The sequence below is a fragment of the Haliaeetus albicilla genome, chromosome 14 (genome assembly GCF_947461875.1).
Source record: "Haliaeetus albicilla chromosome 14, bHalAlb1.1, whole genome shotgun sequence".
NCBI classification, from domain to species: Eukaryota; Metazoa; Chordata; class Aves; order Accipitriformes; family Accipitridae; genus Haliaeetus; species Haliaeetus albicilla.
The window spans coordinates 8,531,638-8,556,910 of NC_091496.1; the positions used below are offsets into that span (position 1 = coordinate 8,531,638).

Sequence of the window (25,273 nt, forward strand, 5' to 3'; positions counted from 1 at the left end):
ATTTAAAGAGCCTGAATTTGAGGTCCTTGCACAAGTATTGCAAATCTCTTTTCTTTGCAAATCCCCCACTGAGAAATAGTCAGCTATGGCAAATAGAAATATTTGCCATATATAATATCAGAAGTATTGACAGCTGTGGTAAACAGCCCTATGAGTAGAAAGCCTAGCAACTTCTTATTCTTTTGGAAAAAAATTCAGTTCTGGTTACATATATGAAAAAAATCTCGATAAATACCCAAACCGAATGCATGGTTGAAAGAACGTCAATTGTAACATCAGCCCTTTCAGGTATTTCAGAGCACTTCAGCCCTCTTGAAAAGATAGCTTTTAATAATTCACGTACCCCTGTAGCGAATATTAGATGTCACACACAGTTGTGAAGAGTAAATGGGAAAATATGGAAGCAGAGCCAAGAAAAGTACATTTCAATTTACAGTAAATATTGAAGTTTTTAATTCAATAAAAGAACAACTAGATACTGTTGACATATATGCAGTGATGTGGCTGAAATCAGTGATTTAATTGTTTGCATTTTGGTTTTTTTTTCTTTTTTTTTTGCTTTTCGGTACTGTGCCTTTAATCTCAGAGCTGTTTTCTGCCTGCTGTGGCAGCAGCTGTGAGTCAGGCCAGTTAGTCTTTCAGGTCTGATGCAGGGTGCTGCACACCGAGTCCTGGCTTTTTCCTCTGTCTTTCCCTTTCTAATGATGATTTGACCATAGAAGCCCTTCTAATTGACATTGCAGAGGATCTAACCTTTTGTATCCTGCTCTTTCAGGCTGATGGAAGTGCCTTAGCTCTAAGACACTGTTCACTGGTAGCGAGAAAGTCAGACTGCAGCGTTAAAAAGTAGGTTTCAGGTGCAGATTTCCAATGTGCTTCAAACTCAGCTCTGAATATTTCCTAAAATTGAAGCTGCTTATATCTCAAGTCAAGGCTGAGAGGCAGCAAAGGCCACTTGTAGAAATTATACCTACATCCAGCCTTCTCACAGTTTTGGTAGCATTCAGATGAAGAGATATAGATGTGGACCCCTGTCAAAATTTAGTAGGATAAGATGGTTGCCCTGAGCACCATATAAAGTTGTGTGAAGTCCCTCTCGCTCTGTGACCTTCATGGAGTCTGCCAGTCAAGTTCAGTTTTTTCTATGCAGCTATTTTTTAACCTCGCAGTATGTAATAGCTCCATTATGTGCACAAAGAGCTGAGATGTGAATAAAGCACTGAAGAAGTGACAAAAGCATGATGTATTTTCCCAGAAATTATTTCTATACAACTTTGTTACATTGGTTAGTCTCAAAAAATTGCAAAGAGAATTAACTTCGTAGTAAATTAATAAAAATATCTATTTTGTGCTTTGGCAATAGGAAAAAGGTGAGTCAAGTTTATCACAAGGAGAAAAAAACCCTGAAAAAATTTTACCAACAGCCCAGCAGCATATATGAGAGACAGACAGATTTCTTTAAAAATGTCACTGTTTTCTATTTGCTCATTGCAGGTAATCATTACCTTTTGATTTGAACAGCTCTATGTAAATTCATTTTGTTCTGCATCTGTATATAGGAAATCCCTGACTACTGTAAATATATGGAAAGGAGCGTGGTATAGAGGTAGGATCACACACACAGCAGGGAGCCAGGAGTTCTGTCTCCTCACTTAGCTTCTGCATTGCTGCTTATCCTTGCATGAAGTACTTAGGCCTTTTCCTAGTTGAAAATTAGAACTACTCAATTTTCAATTCACCCTTTCTCCAAAAATGAGGCTTTTCTCTAAAAAAGTTGTTGATAAAACCATTATCGGTAACAATATTTGGATTTGATCACCAAAAAGAAAAGTTTTAAGCTCTATTTTCAGTAACGAAACCCGAAACAAAAATAACCTTTTTTAAAAAATGTATTATTATTTTCTTTCTCTAAGAAGGAAAAGTCTGAGCTGTCCTTTTAAAATTCACTAGCCTCTGGGACATCATCTGTAACACAGCTGTTCTCATGGTGTGACATACACCAGTTTGGGCTCCTATACAGATTTTCACAGATTCATAACATGGTTATAGCACAGTTAGTTCTACTCAAAGGTGCAAGACCAATTTTAAATGCCAGTCCAAGCACTGTCATATTCTAGTATTTTGACACCTCTTTCCCTCTCTCTCATCGTTGTGAACCTGGCAGGTTTTCCATTTTTGAGATAAGGAGAACATTATTTACTATCTCAAAATGCCGTGAAGTTTGATTAACACTGATGCAAACCACATAATTAGCAAACATTTGTATTCATTTCTTTCTTGACTTTGAAATTGCCTCTTTAATTTTGCCTTCCAACATGGCCACTCCAACAGCCATTGCCAGTCTGAGATAATTTTCAGTGCTGAATGACATGTGAGTTACTGGGCAGAGGTTCTGTGTCTGTTCAACCATTTGCCCATCACAATTTGGGAACCACAATCCTCATTAGAGCACGGGAAGCTGGAGAAGAGCTTCTTTACCTCCGGCTGTCTTTGCCTCTGAGTTTCAAAAGTAAAATTTCCCCGTGGCAGAGACAGGACAAAAACGATAGATGAAGAAGTAGGTGTGTGACGGCACCAGGCTTGAGTTCTGACCCAGGGCAGTGACCAGGACCTCAGCCTACCTCCTGAATACCCCAGGCACCACGGCTGTTAGCTCCCTGGCATGATTCTTAGTTTATCCTGTGAGATCTTTTACACTTTGTCTAATCAATTAAATAATCCTTGGCCTAATCAGAGGTTTCTCTGCCTTGGAAGTAGCCGGATTCAAGATGGTTTGGACACAGAAGTACATTCCCTCAGCCCAAGTGAATACGTTTAATACAAAGTGCTTGGCTATTCCAGTGTTTTTTTTCCTCTACCTTTTCACAAATGAGCTTGCTCCACGGTGCGGAAAGCAAGCTGACAATGGGCCCCAAATGTCACATGATGGAAAAAATATTTCCTGGCCATCTGTGTTCAGGTTACTGCACTGGCAAACAAAGAGATGAATAATGGGATAAATTGTTTATAGAGCTACTAGGACAATTATGAGATTTTTCTTGTGATAAGCATGAAATTTGATTATTATTACTTACAGCTATCTGAGGGCTAATGCTTCTCATAGGAGCTGAGAGTCTGGATCAGTATGGACGTCCGTGTGGCCCAGCATCCTGCCCCCGGCGTGTCGGCACAGCTGCATCCGAAATCTCATGCAAGCAGATGGGGAAGAAACCAACTCCAGCAATGAGCTCACCGAGACTGACCTTCTCTGGATTTTGACCTGCTATGAATGAATATCCTCGGTATCTGTGTAACTGCTGAATCTCTTCCCTAAACATCAATGCTTGGATACCACTGTGAGTTCTGTTATTTCCACGGGCTCTGCACATGTTAGTGATTAAGGATGAAATATTATCTATCACTGTTACAACTGCTTCCATAGATCCAAAGTGTCAAAGCCAAGACCAGAGCCCCCTTGTGTGACCCACCACACAAAGAATGAATAAAAACATCATTTTGCTCCAAACTGTTAACAGTCCGTTTATTAGAGAAGAGATGGCAAGCAGATGCGGATCAACAGATTGAGGAATGCTACGAAACAGGGAGTTTGGTCAGCATGATCGGCAGCGGTTTCAGTCTCCCAGGTGCCTTTTCTTTGATGGTTTGTTTGGAGGCACCACTCCTGTCCATGTTGGGAACTGAGGGACTGCTGGGGTGGGGAAGAGTTGTCTGCATTACTCACAGAATCCAGTGGGGTTTTTTGGTGGACCAAGCTTTTGTTTTATTTGTTGTTTTGAACCACACCATGTTGTTAAAAAGCAAGATTTGACCTTTGCTCTCACTTTATTAGCACCCACAGTTCCAGCCTGTTGTTTTTGACCATTACCTGAAATTCATATTTGTTGAGCCAGCTGCTGTTTGCTTTGGCTCTTGTTTGAGCTTTTTCTGTTATAGCTGCAATGGAGGTTTTATCAACTTCCCCTTTCCACAGTGCTCAGAGAGAGGGGCTGAGAGAAAGAATTTCTCAACTTGTAAAGTGGATGTAGGCAAACAGTCACCATAACATACAGTATCCAGTGTGCTGAAAATAACCTTTGCTGGCAGGTTTCTTGTTCTCCCCATCAAGCCTTTTGCTCCTGGAGGGGTGAATGCTGTGCTGAATATCATCTTCTGCTCAATGGGAGTTTATGAATTAGCTTTTGAGACCTCAAGTGCCTGTTGCTAGTGGAATCATTTTGCATTCACACCTACTTTCAGCAGTGTCACAAAATCAGGTTTTAGCTACAAGGGTCCGTTGTTGCCTCTAACTAACTTAACTCTTGCATAGCACAAACCTCCAAATCCCGCTTAGTAATTTCTGCATGGAGTGGGAAATTTTGTTTCAGCTGTAGCAGACCTTTCAGAGTAATATCTGGCCAAGATTTAAAGATTTCTGGTAATACACAACTCACACAACCCTACACATGTTGTTCCATGACTCACCTTTCCTGTCACCTTTCTATGCCTTATCTTATTTTTAATGTGAAATTATTTAGCATCAGCTTCCAGCTGGAACTGATTCTCATTATGTCTTTTTTGTGGGGAAGGAGCCACCTAGAATCCAAAATAAGTTTCTTGTACATGCTGTGAACAAGGCATCTGTGAACAAAACACCTTTTAACTTTCTTTGAATAAATGGAGGAAAAGGGGTATCTTTTCCCTCTTGCTGTGAACCATGCTTTCCAGACTTATTTAGATTAATTACATGCCTAATTTTTTCAATTGCAGGTAGGATTGGGGGTCTTAGGTGCCTGCATTTCGGTTCCACCATTTCACAACCTCAGAAAATATCTGTCTATGGCTGAGCTGGCAGTCTCACCCTGTGAATTTCCATTCTGTGGAAATGTACAAACCATTACACATACATCTTTTATAGCCATGAAGAACTGGGGACACCTGATACAGCTCCCATGCATTGAACAAAGTGGTTATCATCTTGATTAAGGAAGTAATCTCCATGCTGAATCAGAATTAACTTGAAAAGCTGTGATTTCAGGAGCTGCAGAAAGCCACTCCTTTTTTATCAGAGGTCTGTTAATTGTATATGGAGAAATCAATCTCATCAGGAATATTCTTGCTAGAATGTAATTGCACATTTCCATTTTCTTTGACAGATCTAAAGAGACCTGCAGGATCTCTTTTTGCTCCAAGCAGCCCATGGTTTGACTTAGGACATGTTAAGTGAATACATTTGTCAAGTGAACAAATAGTTAACAGCTAAGTAGTTCAATATGGTGTCAATGTACGTTTTCAGAAAAGTATTAAATAGTCAAGAAAAAGAAATGAGAAACAAGCAGTTGCAAAGCATCTATACCCTGCTAATTTCTGCCCTGACCATCTTTCCTGCTCAGTTGCCTGTTTCCTTTACCAGTCACAGGCAATCCTGACCCAACCCAGTCCTACCTGCTGGCTGAAGGACAGTGATTTGGTTTCCATTTTCAGGGCACATATCCAGCAAAAGATTTCTATCAAAAATACTGAATATTTTCTCGTGAAACTGGAGCAAAGATGGTCATGAGCTCCTGCAAGCCGCCTTTGTGGTAAAGCATCATCTTCCTTCAACTTTCAAACTTTTAGGCATTAAAAAATACTTTCCTAGCCAACAATACCTCTGCATGCTGATGAGAGTTATTGACATGATGGTCTCTTCTCTTCTCTTCTCTTCTCTTCTCTTCTCTTCTCTTCTCTTCTCTTCTCTTCTCTTCTCATTGATACTTGTTTTGGTAGCTATTATTCTGCCTGACACTGCAGATTATCCAGGTACAGAGAGCAGTGCTCTACTGGCGCTACTACAGAAACAGCTAATTTCTCTTTTAGGGAGGTAATTACATATTTACTCCATATTCAGCCTCTGGGACTGGTACTTACATAAACCAGCTCCACGAAGACAACAAGAGGCATCCTAACAGCATGGAGTTTGGGGAAACCAGCCCTGCTGAATCAGTGTGATGTGACCTGGCCTTAATTGCTCTGAGCCGCGCTGTGGCTGCAGGCTGGGTCGGGCAGGGGTGCGAGAGCAGCAGAGCTCCGTTCAACGGGAGGGAGATGGGGTTAGTCCACAGCAGCGGTACGAATTTTTTGCAAAAAAGGCTGGATTGTCACTCTATTGCTAGGAGACAAATTAGCTTAATTCTCTGGCAAACCCTGAACTGAACTCTCACTTATAGTCCAGGCGTTTATATCCTGCTTAGAACATTAGCGATTTGGAAGGAAATAAAGGGAGGAAGGAGGAGGAGGGAAAGAAAAAGGCAGGTTTGTGTTTGAACCTGATCTTTGAGAACAAGCCATCTGGATCCTGCAAGAGCCCTGACATACCTGAAAGGACAATACTGGATAAATGGAAGAAAACTCACTCAATACTTGTGTTAAGTTGCACGGGTGTTTTAATATCATTGGGATGTTTTATGGGGTCGAAATATTAATCAAATCTCAGTATCTAGCCTTCTGAAAATCACTGACGTGAAAAGCCCTGTGATACTTCAGCTCTGTAAAAAGAGATCTGATATTTAAGTATCAGCCCCAAATAAAAGCACATGTGCTTGTTTCACCATTGCATTATTTTAATTTTTAATGAGGAAGTTTCCAATAAATGTAATTACACTTAAATAAGACTAGATGGGAACAGGTGAAGTTTGTCAGGATGTTGCACCAGAGGGTCATTTTTAGTGTTGTGCATCTCTGCCAACTTCAACAGGATTGCAGCAGAGCTGGCCTTGAGGAAGCTGTAGGTTATCTATAGAGCCAGCACCACTCAGGAAGCTGTAGGTTATCTATAGAGCCAGCACCGCTCAGGAAGCTGTAGGTTATCTACAGAGCCAGCACGCCACTGGAGACCTCATCTGCAAAGGACTGAATCACCCAACTCACATCATCAATACTCCAATGAGTAGTGGTAGGCAGAATCACTTTTTGAACAGATGCTCCCTCTACACAAATTAGCTTTCTTACCAAAGTGAAATTTCATGCCTGGTGTGCAGCTATTTCAAGCCTGGTGCTCAGCTTTGTGCTTTATTCCCAGAGGAGAAAATGGCTCAGGCTTTATTTTGCCAAATGGGGGAAAGCTTGCACAGCCGGGAGGGCCCAAATGACACACGAAAAGGCCAGAGATGACAATTCAGCTATGCCTGCTTCCAAACTTCACTTGCATTGATTTTTGCGGACATCCAAAAGGAAAGATAAAAAGAAATGAGGAACTGAAGAGGAAGTTCCCCTCTAACCTTTTTTCTCTCTGCTATCAAAGCTTTCACCTGTGTCTTTATTAGCAATATGCTCTGCATGCTTTGAGTTTCACAACTTGACGGTACTCTTCTGAATTCCTATAGGCAGTTTCAATAAATGCCTTAAAGATGTGTGATCATTAAAATTAAAAAGGAACCGGTTATTTCTGAGCAAACTTTGCCAGAACTTTAGCATCCTACAAATTACAATTGCAAACTATCACCATGAATATTCAGCTACCAAAAAAAAAAAAAAAAAGGTGATGTGAATGATTTATTAGATTCTAGGCAGATTTGGAAGCAATTCTGCAGCCGACGCAAATGAAAAGAGTGAGTTTGTCTTCATGAGGCTACAGTCATTTACAGACTGAAATAACCTCAGCATTTTCTATTTGTTCCTTGAGGCTTTTATAGGAAGGCATTCCGTGTATCAGGAAACCCAAAGGTATATTTCACAGGAATTAAAGATGACGTTCTTAAAAATTTCCTCATGATTACATCTGATCAGCTTATTTGTCTTGGCAAGAGTACAGGCTTTTTCAGTCCAGGTACCTCAGTTCACTGATACACATACCTCGTGTAATTTATCCTGTACAAACTAGCTGCAAAGTGGGCAATACTGAGAGAATGCCAAATGTACAAATTAAATGGGAAAGACAGAAAGAACTGGACTAAACCGAGTCTCGTCTGATCTGCAATATTTTGATATCTGGGTATTAAATTCTGTAGCAGCTGGATGGTTCAGAGTGGAGTTTTTTTGGCTTTTGCTAGCTTATGAGCATCACATTAATGACTATGACTGAAAATGCCTGTATTTGGGGTAGAAATGGTACTGGAGATGAGACTCGAAGGTAGGAGCTGGACATCTTAGTTCCATTGTAAACTAAAGGAGTGTCCACTTCATCCCCATCATGCACATCATACATAGGCGAAAGGGAAGGATTACTAATATCTTCCAAGATTTAAAATGTACTCGTATCCACATGCTTTTAAAATAAGATAGCCTGAATAATCTGAAAGTCATCTGATTTCAATTATCACTTAATATAGGTTAACAAATCCTAGGGAAAACCATATGGCCTTTGTTTTTCACTGTAACTCACCTAGAAAATGAATTTAATTTAGGTTTTTCTTAACTGGGTAAAGGGAATAAATTGTATTAACTGATCTTTTCCTTTAAAAGGTTTATTTGTCCAGAGTTGTGTAGGGCACAAATGTTTGATTTTAACTCCTTATTTTCCAGACAAAACCAGAAAAGTATATGAAATCTGAATATTAAAGTTTTGGGAACCTGGGGTTTTAGTAATTTAGAATATGTTTTCTGAAGCCCTTTTGAATTTCAGATAATAAAGACTGACATAACCAGAATTTACATAATTTACTGAAGAAAAAAAACGGTTTTCAACAATAATAGGAAGGAATTAATTGTTTTTACAGAAAAGGACAGGGACTTTGCCAGCTTCTACATTACACTACAGTTTTTTATATGTTTTGGTGTATACTGGAAAACATACGAACACATACAAATCTTGCAGGTTTTAGTGACTATTTTTAATAGGGCACAAATGTATCTTGCCAGTAGATTTGAGACAAACAAGATTACAAGAAATGTGTGCCATGACTTGCTCTGGAATACTTTTTGGTATTTTGCAATTTTGTTAGCTTTTTGGTTCATTGGTCTTTTATTTTTGGGGTACAAATAATAGATTTTATCACTGTTTTACATCTCATTTCCTTAGGAATCCTAGGCAACAGCAAACATTTCTGCCATAATGCAGATCCTAAGTCAAATCATATAATTATAAAATCACAGAGTGGTTTGATTTGGAAGGGAACTTAAAGACCATCTAGTCCCACCCCCCCGCCATGGGCAGGGACACCTTCCACCAGACCAGGTTGCTCCAAGCCCCATCCAACCTGGCCTTGAACACTGCCAGGGATGGGGCATCCACAGCTTCTCTGGGCAACCTGTGCCAGCGTCTCACCACCCTCACGGGGAAGAACTTCTTCCTTGCATCTAGTCTAAGTCTGCCCTCTTTCAGTTTAAAGCCATTACCCCTTGTTCTATCGCTACATGTCCTTGTAAAAAGTCCCTCTCCAGCTTTTCTGCAGCCCCCCTTTAGGTACTGGAAGGCTGCAATAAGGTCTCCCCGGAGCCTTTTCTTCTCCAGGCTGAACAACCCCAACTCTCTCAGCCTGTCCTCATAGGAGAGGTGCTCCAGCCCTCTGAACGTCTTTGTGATCCTCCTCTGGACTTGCTCCAACAAATCCATCCATACTGCCAGGAAAAATCTAGAGGAACCAACAGTCCCAAATGCAGTGGCCCCTCCAGGAATCCCCCATGCTCTCAGAGTTTCTGATGCTCTCTCCTGGATCCCTCACCATCCCCGTCCAGGTAAGAACAGCCATTGACCACTCTCATCTACCCAACCCAGCCCATGTTTCACAAGCTTTGGAAAGCTTGCTGTGACCTCTGTGATCACCAGAGATGACCATGAAGAACTGACCATGGAATATTTAAATACAAGAAAATCTGTGTGTTTCCTATGAAAGGACTACTCATCCCCATCAGATTATTCAAGGAAATCTGCTTGTTTCAGAAAATTGGAATATGCGCCTGCCCACACTTTATAGAGACTTCCCATCTTGAAGAGCTGGAGAAGTTTGGACACCTCAAATTAGAGTGCAGTCCCTTTACAGAAAGGCAATGTTGGGCCACAACACCAGCCCAAGGACAACAGCAAGTGCTGGTGATGCTCAGGAAGGAGGGCTTCACCCAAAACAAGGTCCTGCTGAGTCCTTCCCTAAGGACGATGACTTCTTAAAGTAAGTGGTTCCTCTTCCCTGCCTTTGCCAAAAGCCGGTGTCAGCCCTGCAAGTGTGACCCTGCCGTGGCATGTCTAGTGTCCTGACCCAGCTTAAAGCAACACCAGATTTTGTTCTCCATTCCCCTGTCCATGTCCTACCGTGGTTGAAGAAATCCCTGCAAGGTCACAGCAGTGCCTCTTCAGTCGGATGTAGACATTTATTTTGAACCGCATGAAATTGTATCTGAGGTTCCTCATCTTTTGGGGGGGATTAGAGAGGTATCTTTCTGCCATTTTAACTTTCTACTCAATCTTCATTTTGTGGGGTATTCATTTTGCAGTCTTACTATGTTGAGATATTAAATTCCCATTTACAGTCTATAGGAAGAGACTCTTAAATGTTCCTTAAGTAGATGATTCAGAGCAAGAGCCATTTCTTTCGGTCTGACCCAAATCTTATGTTTATAACTGCGTAAAGTCAGAGTACATGTCAGGGTTTTCTTCTGTGCTTGTAACAAACTCATCAAATTTGTGGGGAAGTCTTTTTTTATTGTACTCAGAGAATGAAATATTGTTTTTTCTTTCTTGGTCGCCATGGGAAGGAGCTGAGAAGCAATTTTGGAGCTGACAACTTTTTGCGAGGCTGATCTGGAGTACTAATTCAAAACTCTTAAAGTCACATTAAACATCTGATCAAAGTGTTTTGGGTTCCATTATTGTGGATTTCTTAAACAGAAGCAGATGGTATTTTACTGTGTGAAAGCATTGAGATTTCCTTCCTTTCAGTTTTATCTAGGGGGAATACTATTCATATGAATCATTATGTAACTCCTAAAAAACCCCAAAGAAATAAAAAACTAGCTTGATTCACAGAACTCTTCTTAATGAGGTAGCTTGTCCATCTCTGTACCACTCTTTATTGCATCTTCCAAAACAGAACTTGGAAGCCCCTGATTTCCCATGATTAAAACACTCGCACGTAAACAGGTTTCATGTGATTTATACCTTTTGGCTCATCAATATTCCCCTTACAATAAAATTTAAGCAGGAAATCATGACTATCCATAAGCATCACTATTAGCTAGGAAGCAAATCCCAGTTAGCACAGACGGTCACAGTGAAGTCCTTTCCCTTATAATTTTACTAATAACCTGACATTATGTATAAGCTGAATTCTTCCATGAAAATGATGGTGGGGCTCCACCCAAAATTAAAGCTCTGCCCATGTAATCGGTTGGCTGTGAGGGGGCCTAAGATCAATGTTTCTGCATTTTTCTCCGGAAAAACACTCTGTTTTATCAAACAAACACAGGAGGAACATTGCTCCCTCCCCATCAGCTTTGCTTCTGCTTTATTTATTCTTTGCCCCAGAATTACAACTCATGTAGCTTTGTACGTCTGTGAGTTTGCCTCTACTTGATTTTATGAAAAATGTTATTATGCTCCAGGGTTACAATGAAGACTAAGAGAGCAGTTTATGCTATTTTCTGTCCAAAGCTGCTCTCTCAGGCAATTCAGGGCTGTTCTGCATTACAGCAGATCTGAGAGGTGATTCTCCTAATGACGTGATTAAAGGCAGAACTTCTTTGGAGACAAAAGTGGATTCTCAGGGGACGATTTTATAAATTAAGCAGGCAGGACTAGTTCTGTAAGCCAGGATTTGTCCTGTCTTGTCTAAATCAAAATGAAAACTGAATAGATATATTTTTCTTTGCTGCATGGAATAATAAGGACTTCAGGAATGTCAGACTATTACCATGACTGATGTAAAGTGAATCCTGGCTCTCAGCACTCTCCATTTCTATGAATCTTGCATAGAGGTTAAGAAAGATAATGATCTTCATAAAAGCAGCTCCCAGAACCGCTGCACAAGGCTGGGAGTTTCAGTGCCTGGAATGTGGATGAGGTATCCACTGCCCTGGAGATTGCTTCCAGACCTGCATTTCTAAGATTAGCAAGGGCTCTGCTTTCAGTTATCCTGCATAATGGTATCACGTCAATGGGGCATATTAGTTTAGTTTAATATAAATTATACATGATAGCTTTGCATTTCTGCTCAAAAAATGGACCTTTTTTCCTGGCTAAAAATCAAAGGACTGTTAAAACTTGTGAAGCATTTAAAATTCAGTTTTACTGTAGGGAAAGTTGCAGGTTTTTACAGTTTTGGAGAATGAGGAATTCCACCCAGAGCTGGACCTGGGGCAGTTCAGCTTCTCCAACATCACCTTGCTGTGACTTGTGGACCCTGGCTTGGAGAAATAACCTTGTGTTTGGACACAATCCTGGTGAAAACAACAGTCTTGATATGGGCTTAATAATTTAAATACCTTGTAGGAACTTTGTAGGGTCACATTTCATCCTCATTGTAACAAGTGGAAATATTCTTAGCAATGTCAGTGATTTTTAATTATCCTCTGAAACTAGCAGTAGTTTGGGATGCCCCTGAGCAAGTATATATCTACAGCACAGACACCTGCATTTCAGCAAGCTGCCGAGACCATTCTAGCCAGTGGAGAGAAATAGGTATCTATTGGACGTCAGTCATCCTATTTTAGTGCAGATGTCTGAAATAAGCCATGTGAATCCAAATGTGCAGCAGATGGCTCTGAAATGCTTGATATTCTGGCTGCTCCACCTTAAAAATCAGAGAGAGCCTTAGTCTATTTTTAGCAAATCAGTGTACAGGACAAAATCCTTCGATAACTCAATACATAACAATCATCGCACAATCTTTTTCAACCAAAACGGCGGTTGGTACAAAACGCTCATATTCTTAGCTCACTTTCTAAATATGTGTTATAAACTCAATGCTACTATTGCACGGAGACCCCAAGATCTCTCCCCTCACAGCCTTGTTGAATATTACAGCAGCTTTGGTTAACACTTGCTGGTGAGAGTCCCTTCTCCACAAACTCAGTTGCCAGCTTTGCAGCAGCTCCCCAGTTGCAAGCTTTGGGGACTCCTGACACTGCTTCGGGATGTTTGGCACGGCAAGCTGACTTTGTTTTAATATTGCTCTTCCTTGGGTGACACTCTGCCAAGGATTTTTCAAATCTGTGAAACAATTAAAGAATCTTTAAGGTAGGAGTAAAATGAGCATCACTTACTAAAACACAAAATAAGAAATCGGTTATTAGACTTAGAGTGACTTACCAAAAGATAAACAAGAATATACCTTATAGTTACCTCTGCACTGGCAGTGGGATGTCTGAAAATTGGGTGGTGAATGTATTACAGACGGAGAAGGTCCCGGTCAGCTGGGCTGATCCAGGCTTGCTGCCCATTAGCACAAACCCCCAAGTGTGTTGGGTGGCAAAAAGTGGAATCAGACTTCACAGCAGCTGTGCTACTTTTAAACCCTCAGGATTTGGGGTATTTTTGACCCACTTGTACTTCCACTGCCTCCAGATGACTTGCTTTTGGTTGATACTTTATTTGTGAAATCCCATTCACCTGTGTTTGCTGGAGACACGCAAAGGGGTGCCCACGGAGAGCAGCCTTTTGGGAAGCTGGATCTTCGTGTAGGTGCCCATGTAGAGAGGACAACTGCAACTGGAGCAGTATGAAGCACCTAATTCATCTTACACAGTGCCAACAAAATGTCTACATTTTGCCTCACTATCAGGGACACACGCGTGTTGTTGGTTCTCCTTTTTTTCTCCCAAATGGGGGTTGAATATTTTCCCGTGATTTCCTGGGGAGAGGAAAAGGAAAGTACTTGGCTGTATAAGCCAGCTGCATTGACTAGACAGGGAAGTGTTGTATTTGGAAAGAAATTATAGTTTACTCATTTGCTATTTCTGACATAGGACTTCTTTGCGGTTTGGCTTCACGAGTTTTTGTCTCCTGTGTTTGTATCGTGCTCAGCAAATTAAAGGCCTATTGTCATCGGCCTCGGGCATTAATGGATTACCTATACAACAGCAGCCGGCATATTCAACCGGCCAGCTCTTTGCCTGTGCCCATGCCTGCGAGGTGACGTCTGTCTCTGTTCAGCTGCTTGTGACACAGCAGGAAGGGGGCTGAGTCACCTCTGTCATCCCTGCTGCTTAAAGCAGCTTTGCCTGCTGGGTTGTCTGGAGCATTTGGGTGTCAGCGGGGTTACCTCTGTTGGGCCACTTCAGTCACCAGAAATAGATATAGCCATATCTTATATATTACGTATAGATACGTTAAGTAATTATAAATATAAAATAAATATATGTGTATTTAATTAACACTAAAGTTTAGCAGAAATACGCTGGGAAATAAGAATAATCAGCCTGCAGGGTTTGTCTCTGCATGTGGGAAAGCGGTAGAGAAGCGAGTTGTCCAGCTACGGCAAAACCACCTGGTTATTACGATGGGTGAGCTGAGTACAACCTCTCATCAGCTTTTGAAAAGGCCTGTAGTATTTTCATTACCTTGATAAATATCAAGGGTCACTTTGAGTCTTAAAACAGAGATTGCTTCGACAAAGCTTTTAAATTCAGTCTGACATTTTACCTTACTTCCACGGTAAAGCACGTTTTTAGAGATTAATTCAAACACACTATTCACTTTGTAAGGTTAATTTCAAATTCACTTGGTCTGATCTCTTACAGGTGTGTGGGTTTCTAATGACATTAATGTTTGTATTTTTTAAAGCCAAAGGTACTAAAGATTCACCTTGCCCTCACCTTCACTATTTCTCGGTAATATCTAAGGATGAGTTAATACGTAGCCTCACAAGGGGTTTAAAAAATCTTTCCAGCCTTCAGCGGGTAATGAAATGCAGGTAAAACAAAGGCACAGCTCTGCCATCTTTTCGGTCTGGGATGGCGATGTGTTGGCCGTTTTGGTCCCATCCTGAGATGCCTGGTCCTCCTCTGGAGCCCTGTGGAGCTTGTGCCTGGACCAGGCTCCTCGTGGGTCGTCCTGTATCGCTCCTTGGGCAGGTCTAGGCTGGAATGAGCATCCATGTACGGAGGACAAGCAGACGAGTGCTCCGGCATGAGCATCTGTGGTCCTGCAGAAGCTTGGATCGAGGAGACTTGCACTCCAACTTCACTTGCTAGCTATTGCACTTTTTTGGCCATAGTCAGCTGGCAGATAAACCCCTCCTATCCTGCCGTAAGTCCTTCTCATCCAAGCATCTCAAAGGCTGAGTAAATACTACTTTACAGAGAAAGAAATTGAAATAAAGTGTGAAGTGGCTTCCCTGAGAGAGCAGAAGCCACAGTTCATTCTGGGGAGGAAGACCCATAAAAGCATCATTCATCTCTCCAGTCTGTTGAAATCCCACCTTGAGCCTTTAACCAAAGCCTAAATAAGGTGCAAGTTTCGGGTTGTTGTTCTGCAAAAGAATAAATTTTACCTGGAATGAGTCAGTGGCAGTGATGTGAGTGGAAAACATGTCCCTGGAGTGCTCATTTTACCCACCAGACCCGGCTCTCTCGCAGGGACTCATCCTCGCCGTGCTGCTCTACATCTTCATAACCGGTGGGCTGGCATGTGAGCTGAATCTCTTATTCAGAAAGCGGGGTTTAAAATGAACCGGAGTGCCTCACAGACTTTTAATTCAAAATATTTTCTTTCAAGTGAGATTGTAGGGAAAGGGGGCATCGGGGAAGACTTTGGGGAAAATGCGTCTTTGGGTAAGGCAATAAGTTAAGCAGCAGTTTAAAGAGGGGGAAAAATCAGACACCAAGAAAAGTGGTAAAGAGGAAAGCCAATCCATGAGGGAACAATTAATAAAGCATCAAAATTACATTTACAAGTATTCTACTTAGCTTAGTGCCACTTGAGCGCTGGTATGTTAATGCAGTAGGCTATTTATAGTGCAATATATCACTTCACCCCTTAAATTGCAAATTTACATTTGTGTATTTTGAAGGCTGTGGTGTGTTACCAAATTTAAAGTTGCTGACAGAGCAATCGGTATTTTGTGGAGCAAATCAAACTGAGGCTTTGTGTCAAAACAACATCATCCTGAGGGAGCTGGAGAAGTAAACATGTGCAGCCAGAGGTATATTCCCCGTTCAAGTACTGCCATATCCCCTGGGAGTGAAACAGCTTATGCTCCTAAAGATGCCATAATACTCTTTAATCTATAGGACTCAGAGCATCTGCTTAAGAGACAATTCACCCTGAAAACACATGTGGAGCAACCAAGGCTGACTCTGAGGCATCTCCTGAAGGTGGGGACAGGGCTGCTGTGGGACATACACTCTGCTCCCTCCTCCTGTGGAAAACCACGCAAAGCCCAGCCGTCCTCCAGCTCTGTGCGTCCTTTCTCCCAGACGAGTGGTCCTCCCTTTTGGAAGGGGGTGAAAGCTCCCAAGCTGGGGGGCTGCTCCTCTGCTGGGTTTGGCCCTAAACCTCTCTCTTTCTCTGAAGATCAATAGAGCGAGCTGGGTTTAATGAACGAAAAAGTGTGGGAGTTTCAGGAGAGGAAGGCTGGAAACTCAGCAAGACAGGCAAAGAGTTTATGCAACCTTTATTTGTGAGCATTCAGGCATCTGCCTGCGGCACCTGGATGGCTGCAGAAATTGTGTTCAGAAATTAAACATAACCGAGCCCAATGCGCTGGGTAAATACTCTGTGACTCATACAGAGCTGAACTACAGAAAACCCAAAGGGCGACTGTCGCAGTGTTAGGACAAAATAACTTCTGAAATATGTGATGCATGTGACAGTTAGATGTGCTCATCTAATTGCAATAACCGACAGAGTGAAGAGGTTGTTACGAAGGTTTTGCATTAGCGGACACGTTTGATGGTATTTATTGCTTCCAGGACTGGTGATGATGGAGGCAAAAGCCTCCCAGATGCTGAGAGCACTGCTAACAGCACTGTGCATTTGAAGCTTTCCCTGTCATAGCTGCAAAACCATCTAACACCACATGCTCTGCTTTAACTTAACGTAGATCCTTACCCCCAGGAGCACATTTTCGCAGCATTAGGAGTCAGGTGCAACGTGCGTGGCTATAGCCTCCTCACAGCTGAAGCCCCACAAATATAGATGGGACATTACACTGACTTGTAGGTCAGCCTGTCAGGGTAGATCAGCCTGCTTGGTCACAGCATCACCTTGGAGTCACCTTGAAAAGACCTGTTTCAGCCATGTGCTCAGATAGTGTCAGCGCAATTTCACACCCATACATGTCAGATCAGAGTCAGTCTTCTCACATGATAAATTATATCTCTGCCTTCTACTAAGATGACTTTGTTACAATCTCTCACATTTAGTTGGGTGCTTTTTATTTGGAAAAACTGCATTTTGAAAATTTACAAAGGCTCTCCCAGGAGCAGAAAATCAATACTGTTGTTAATACTAAGTTACAGTCGTTTGCTGCCATTGCGTGTGTCAACACTATCAGCAGTGTCAGCTCAATTAATTTTGCTGCCAACCGTAGCAACAATGTGGTAATAAAATATGTCATATCTACAAAAGTTCCTGTTTATCAAACAGGTGGGACTTTCAAAGCATTTTAATGTTGGCTCAATATGCCTCCCACCGATTTCCCTGGGAGAGCCTGGCATTGCTTTCTTTGAAGCTTTTGAAGAGCAAGGAGATGTTGTCATTGATTCAGGGGAAGCAGAAGGACCTTTGAGAAGACCCTTGAAAATGCAGCCTTTTAATCACAAAAGCCTTCATCAAGATTAAGCTGGTCAATAGCAAATTTGAGCCCCTTTTCCTTCCAGGGGACACTATCATAGAATCATAGAATGGTTTGGACTGGAAGGGACCTTTAAAGGTCGTCTAGTCCAGCTACGTGAAATCCTTGTGACATTTTGATTTTTATTTTTCTGGAGAAGCAAGATGCTTCTGGTGGGGTGGGTGGGAGAGGGAGTTCTCTCCACCACACCATGGGATAGTGGCCTCTGACATTGTGGTGACGGTGCAAGGGACAAATGGTGGCTGGAGAAGTTGGGTGATGTAGGGACCCTTTGGGCAGCGATACAGCACTGCGTGGAGGCCGCTCTGCTTTCTGCTTTTTCCCAGAGCCAAGGATGCGCAGCTGCAGAGCCCTTGCTAACCTACAGTGAAGATGATCAGCCTCGATATGCCTGGCATCGCTATAGAAATGAATACAGGATTAGCCCAAATAACCTTTCTTTACTGCAGAAAGCTATCTATTCAGTGTCATTCATCCTAACTTAGTTCACACATCAAATCAACACAGCCAGCTTGTATAGATTTTAGCTTTCTAATAGTTTGCACTTAGTGCTCTGTAAATAGAGCTATGTTACTTTTCAGATTGCTCACCCAACCCCCCCAGATGGCGTGTCCTCTTAGGACATAACCATGTCACGATGGGTCCCTGAGAATCATCTAACGAGGCTCAGTTTTGCACGCAAAGTCAAGAGTATCATCATTACTCAACACACTCTTGCTACCCGAGAGCAGATAAATAGGTCTGCTGGGAAAAGGCATCTGTGGATGAATGGCTAAGAAACTCTAATAGCAACAGTAAAAGGCTTTGGATGTTGATCCTGCTGTCTGTCACCAGTTATCTGGGAAATATTTACCACTACTATTCCTCCTTGCTCAAAACAAACATGCTAACTGATTTTGATGCAGTGATCACCACTTTTTATTCTATACGCACTGGTGGGAAAAGTCACCCGGTCTATACATTTTAAAACTGAAGGTGAATATTTTCCCCTTAGTCTAGAAAGCAAAGAAGGAGCTGTCAAATCATGTGGCTATCTCAAAAGCAGAGAAATTCTTCTCTTATGGCTGAATTTCTTGTGATTCAAATTCAAGCAAGGCAGCTTACCTCTCTAACCTCGCTTCTCCAGGTCTGTAGATTAAAATGGTGCAGGAGTGCTTTTGGTCTTTTATGTCTAACCTTTGCACAGCTAATATTAAATTGTATGTATTCAAGGAGCTCTTCTATTGCCAAGCCATGAGCAAGATTTACAGGAAAATTCAACTAAAGTCACAGTGAGAAAAAGGATGAACAAAGAGATCACAACTGGAAGGCTCCCAGAGGTTTAAAGGGGATCCAAAAGATGAAGTTTGCTAGAAAAGCAAAATACAGGCACTCTAAACATCTCCAGGGAGAAGAGGTGAAAATAACAGCATTCAGGAACAAAGGTATTAAGAAAGGAGGGAAGGGGATAAATGCTGAATGTTACATATAGGAGTGAGAATTATGAAAAGGCAGTACAAGCTGATCCTGGCTTTTCTCCAGGCAGAAAGCCTTCTTTCCAGGGTTTTGCAGGTGTGGGTTTACATAAGGAGGCTACGGCTACATGATGAAGCCTGCACAGCCCCATCACGTAGCCCAGCAACCACTGTCCCAGGTCCATTTCACCGTGCTGTACTCTGGATGCAAATGGAGCTGTAGAGTGTAGTGTATATGCCAGTCAGACATGTACCGCTTAATACACACCTAAAGCTGGAGGACATGAACCTTGTCTAAAAAGGACGGTAGGCAGCAGAAAATTATCTAGGGTGGGCTTCATTTGACCATGTGTATGTATCCATATCCGAGCTACCTCTGCGGTTAATGGAGAGAAAAGATACTCCGGTATCTGATGTGTTTATAACTTCTCTTTTAGGAGAGGGTGAATGGTACTCCCAAAGTACCCCAAGCTGTGGCTGACAAACTTAAGTGAGATGAATCCCAGCATTGGACTCTTCCGTGGGCTACAGGAGAACCTCAGAGCGATCCCACTGCAAATGTTACCCATTTTTTATAGTGACTGCTTAGCCTCTGTCCTGACGCGTCAGCTTTCTCAGCATGGTTCTCCAGACTATCCGAGGATGGACTCACGATGGTCTTTGAATGACTTGAAAGTAAAAGTGATGTCTAAGTAGGTCAGAGCTGAACCAGAAGCACAGGTATAGAACATTCTTCTACTATTGCTATGTGTCTTGAATTTCCAAAGAGCTTGATGAGTTTGGGAATCCAAAAGTAAGAACATGTGCATGAACAAGAGCTTATTAAGGCTATCTTGAACTGCACTTAGCAAAGCACCAGGATGACATGATGTCTTGAAAGAGTGTTGATTTTTATCTCAGATAAAGTATACCCTCATGGAGAGCGCACAGATGACCAAGTTATATGGGAAAATATATGGTCCATAAGAAAAAGGAGATGTCTGAGCAAAACACACTGTAGTAGAGCCCACAGACAGAAGTGTCAGCAAATTAAAAGAACATGTTACCTTCTGTGGGAAAACTAGTTGCCCTTGTAGAGGGATCACGTCATTTAACCACATGGAGAGTCACCAACATTGGAAAATGAGTTCCAGTGAAGAAACTCCATGAAATTGCTTTATATTGGTTACCTTTTCCAAAAGCTGCAGTGAAATGTGAGTGCAGGCAAGGTTTTAAGGAGTTTTCATCAGACGCAGGCACAGCGAAAAAGGGTTAATAGTTTCATTTACCCTATGATGTATTCCCACACAAGCCAATGTCAGCCTACAGGCCTGACTAATCCCAAGTGTAGTTACTAATTGCTGTCATCCAAACAGTAGCTGGCAGCCATTTAATTTTCCCTTTCACTTGGTGTCATTAACATTAGCGACATATGGCTGCTTCCCTGCCACGGCTAAATGGCTACTGGAGAAACCTATGGCTTGAGAGCCGCAAACATGAAAGTCCCTGATTAACTTTAAGCATCTCACTGATGTCAGGAAGAACTGTTTACAGACCTGGATCCTGAATGCTTGAAAGCTGTTGGGTTTTTCTGGGCACAGCTTACAACAACAGTACAAAGGTACACTTTTTAAGAGCATCTTTAACTTACACCAGACTAATGGAGAGGCACAATAAAACACAGGCCATTCCGGAGATGTAGCTTGAAACACATCTCACAGTTGTTACAGTATAAATGATTACTTACTACTTAGCTTTCTTCCTTTCTTTTTCTTTGGTACTTTAATTTAGTAGAGCAGGGCAATTGTTTTTAACTCAGATTGCATGATTCTTCTGAATTACTGTTGTATCCCCCCACTTGACTCAAAATATTAGATCAAGATTTCAGATACAGGTCTCAAAACTCCCAGTTTCACTGCCTGCTATCTGCTTTTACTAGATTTAAAGATCCTTTAGCTCTGCTGCCTTATATACTTTTTTTTTTTGGTGTTAAAGTTACATGATGCTTCTTGAATCCAGCACTGCTTTCCTCCACCTCATTTGTTCATGTCTGTCTAAGCTGATTAATTTTTTAAATAGTATACTTTTTCTTCTGCTGGCGTCATGCTTACTATGCACTGCAGATTTTTTGCCATGCTGCCTTCAGGTAAGATTTGCAGGATTTAATATCACAGGCATTTCAGATCCTGTTCAAATAGCACAGCAACCGAAGTGACAACATTGCTTTTAAAGCTTGAGAAATTTCTGGACCTTCTGTCATTTGGAAACATAAAGTAAGACAAAAAAAATCTCAGATCTTAGTGATTTTTCTTGCTAGGAAGACAGCAAGTCCCACAGAGGACAGTAAGTAATTTTTGGTAACATACAGTGAGCGCTGAAGATGAGTATCTAGCCTTTTATTTGCAAATTGAGTTCTTCCCTTTCTGAGTTTTAAAATTAAATAATTCACTGAAACAAAAGAAAAAACAAAGCAGCTGACAAAGACCACTCTGGTACTCCCTTTCCTCACCCATTCCTACACCATACGGGAATTCTGCTCACTTGAACTGACTCCTGCTGTTTCTGTATTAGTGGCCCCATCGCCTTCTTGAGAGTCCCTGGGAATCAGTAGCACTTTGGGGGCAGTAACCCTTGTACTGCAGAAACAATTCTTCAAACAGCCCCCGCCAGGTCTGCTTCCCACCCTGAATTTTTATTCAAGGCCAACAACCGCAGCAAGAAGTGCGCTTTTCTGGAAGTTGACCTTATACCCATTCTCCTTGTATGAAAGACATGCTGAATCCAACCGACATTATTTTTTTCCATGTATTTACAGGGTGAGTCCGTTGCTGCAGGTCTAGGAGTGCCTGCAGCTTTGTGTATTTTATTTTAGCAAATGTAAAAAGAACCACTGCTCCAGCTGAAATCAGTGTTCCTCAAACATGGGCTTTTATCCCACAGTTAAGGTGAGCAATGAATCCTTGGGACCGACTTTGTGATCTACCTGGTCCAAGAGCACAAAAGATAAAGCACTGTTACAGTTTCTATCCTGTTCTCCACTTTTTCTGGAACGATAATTTGACTTCTTCGTGTAACAGTTTACACAAGCTGCTTCATTTGGCACCCTGGTGAGGGATGGGGACCGTCAGCAGAAGAACCGATAACCCATTTTCCTTCCTCCAGCTGGAGCTAAAAGCAGAGCAAGGCTTAGTACGAGAACAAAGAGAAATTTCAAACTTGTCTCCGTTAGCAGAGCATCACGGAGCTCCTTCCAGACTGCTCCAGCAAGGTCCTCAAATGACACAGAATGAGCAAATTAAACCATTTTTGTGTTAGCGTACAGTCACAGCGATGACACCAGCCAGGGATGGCGAGAGGGGTTACATGACGCAGGCGAAGATCTGACTCTACCCTCAGACGACTCATCTCTTTTCAAGAGATGAATAAAGGCTGAGTCAAACCTGGATCACAGTGAGCAGGAATTGCGGTAAAATTGCCAAAAAAAAAAAAAAAAGTGTCACTCAACAAATTAGAAGTAAAAAAAAAAAACCAACGGGCTGTGTATTGGAGTTTGAAAAGGTAGATCAATAGGGACGGGAACATAGTGTGCTAGCGATGAGGAGTGCTGTGTCTGTGCTGGGTTTTGCTGGTTAGATAAGAGGAGGCAGAAAGGAGGGAAGAGGCAGGAGGGAGGTGGAAATTGGGGAGGTTTGGCGGAGATGCTGGGGGGGCAGAGGGCTGTCAGTGCCCCCAGGCAGTGAAACACTCCGTTGGGAAGGAGTAGCTGGGGAAGGGGAGGCAAAATCCGGGCTGAAAGGCGACCGCTGGGGGAGAAGCCTGCCTAATTCTGGGGATAATAAGAATTTGGGTCAGGCCACCGCGGAGCAGGGTGGCTGTGGTGCTCTGGCGAGGAGACGCTGCCGGGATCCCACCTTGGGGGGGGGACGACGGACCCACGGACAGCCCTGTCACCGGCATCCCGCAGCAGGACCGGGACAGGGGGGATTTCACCCCCCCCCAGGACCGTTCCTACCCCCGCAGCCTGTTTTGGGGGCCGGGGATTTCCAACCCGAGGGGGTGGGGGGGGGGGATGCTGGCGTTCTCCCGCTTAGCCACGGCGGGGCTGGACGAGCCTCGGCAGCATGCGCCTGCGCTGCCAGCCTTCCTCCTCCTCCTCCTCCTCCTCCTCCTCCTCCCGGCCCCTCCTCCCGGCTTTAGCGGTGCCGGCTGCCGGGAGCGGGCGGCCGTCCGTACCCCCCCCGGGGTTATGCCTCCCGGCCGGGGTAGGGAGGAGGTCTCCGGTAGGAGCAGGGGGCGGTGAGACCCCCCTAACCCCCCCCCCCCCCCCCGAGCCCTCCCACCCCCGGGTGCGGCGTGGGGAAGGGGTGCGCGGCCGGGGCGGAGGATGAGGATGATGATGATGAGGAGGATGCGGCGGGCCGGAGCGGAGCGGGGGTACCCGGGGAGAGCCTGGCTGTACTGCTGGCTGCTGGGCTGGCAGGCGGCCGCCCTGCAGCTGCCTCCCTGCGAAGAGGTGAGATTTTTTTTCCTCCTCCTCCTCCTCCTCTTCCTCCTCCTCCTCTGGGGTTTTCCCTACCCGTGGCAGGGGGTTGGGGATGCGCGGGTGGAGGGTGGCAGCCCGGGAATTGGGGGGGGGGGGGTTTGCTGGTCGTTGTTGCTTCCCCCAGCGCTGTCCGTGGGGTCGGACCCACGAAGGACCCTCCGCCGAGCATCCCCCCCGCATCACGCGTGGAGCGGCCCCCTTAGCCGTCGGTCGCGAAGCCCCCCCCAGGGTTGTTGCTGCTCCCTTCGGTGCGTGGAAATAGCAGAGCCCCCCTCCGAACGAGGGGGGGCTCGCTGCTTTTCTAAATCCCGTGTTAAATCCGTGCAAAAGGAGAGTAAAGGGGGGTGTGGGGGGTGTGTGTGGAGGTGTCCCGACCTCCGTGTGTCAGGCCGGGGTGTCCTAGGCTGAGCCGAGCGTGTGACATGGGGAGAGAAACTTTCTGCCTCTCTCCTGCTATAAAAACCCGAAACAGGAGGGAGTCGGTGGTTTCGGAGCAGGGAACGCTCTGCGGGGCTGTGCGGGATGCGGGAGCTGAGGGTGCCGGACAGGGATGCTCAGCCCTGGGTGGCCCAGGAGCCCCGATGGAGGGGACCAAGGCTGAGCCTCTGCTCCAGGGTTTCCATCCACACTCCTACATGCAGGGAGATCCTCTCTGCTGCTTTTAAAGAGCAAGGGAGTCTTCCCTGTGTTTTAAATCGAGGTGTAGGGGTGAGGAGGCTGGGTACCATCTTCCCAAACAGGTCTCGGTGGCTGGGGCACTGCTCTAGCAAGCACAAACCTGTAAGTGGGTTGGCAGCGGTCAGTCCCCTTTCTCCCACCCCTCCGAGGATGCTCTGGAAACAGAGCTTCCTCACCTCGCCTACTGCAGTTGCGCTGTTTAGCAAGAACTGATTTGTGTATGCTCAGACTGGGTTGGGGGTGGGTGACTGCAGCCAGGTCGGAGCACTCGGCTGGCAAAGGGTCCTGATCCATTTTTGGGGGGCTATTGCAGTGTGGGATCTCCTCGGCTGGGGGTGCAGAAGCCCATGTCTCCTCCCTGTGGTGAAAGCGGGCATCCCTGACCTGGGGAATATTCCCTCTTTGCCTATTGAATCGACTTTTTGTCTTCCAAGTAGCAAAGCCTCAGTGGGAGAGCTCAGTGCTAGTCTAGCATGGGAAATCTTGCAGTAGGGGGACATGTGGGATACCCAAATCGGTGGCTGTTTTGGGCATGTTTCTCCTAAACGTTGGTCAGCCTCAGAGAGGGAGATTTATGTAGCCACCTGCTTTGAATTACCTATCTCCCTTTTCAGCTAGTGAAGGGAAACAGACCCTTCTAGAGCTGATCTCATCCTAAACTGTTTGCTTAAGAAAATGAACCTCTGCAGATGGTGAGAGGTGGCAGCTGAATCTAAGCAGAGGTACCAAAGGCACAGAGCTGGTATTTTGAGCATTACATATCGGGCTTTACATGTGCAAATTCTCTCCGGTGCCCCACTTCTGTGCCCCTTTGGATCTGGACCCGAGTTCTTTTGCTTTCTTTTCAGAAGGATGGACATTGTTGTTTTACTTTAGTTTCACTTAAATACTCTTTGAGACAGGGACATCCCTCACTCACATGGTAAAAAAGCTGTACG

The 25,273-nt window shown here is 43.7% G+C and overlaps 1 protein-coding gene across 1 annotated transcript in view; it reads left to right on the forward strand.

Moving 5' to 3' along the window:
• The first annotated feature begins 23,436 nt into the window (after positions 1 to 23,436).
• ELAPOR2 (endosome-lysosome associated apoptosis and autophagy regulator family member 2) overlaps positions 23,437 to 25,273 on the forward strand; it is a 102,227-nt gene continuing 100,390 nt past the window's right edge. Inside the window, exon 1 of the mRNA XM_069801675.1 lies at positions 23,437 to 23,627. Within this exon, the coding sequence (XP_069657776.1) occupies positions 23,499 to 23,627 (129 nt within the window). The 5' untranslated portion in view covers positions 23,437 to 23,498. The remainder of the gene's footprint in view (positions 23,628 to 25,273) is intronic.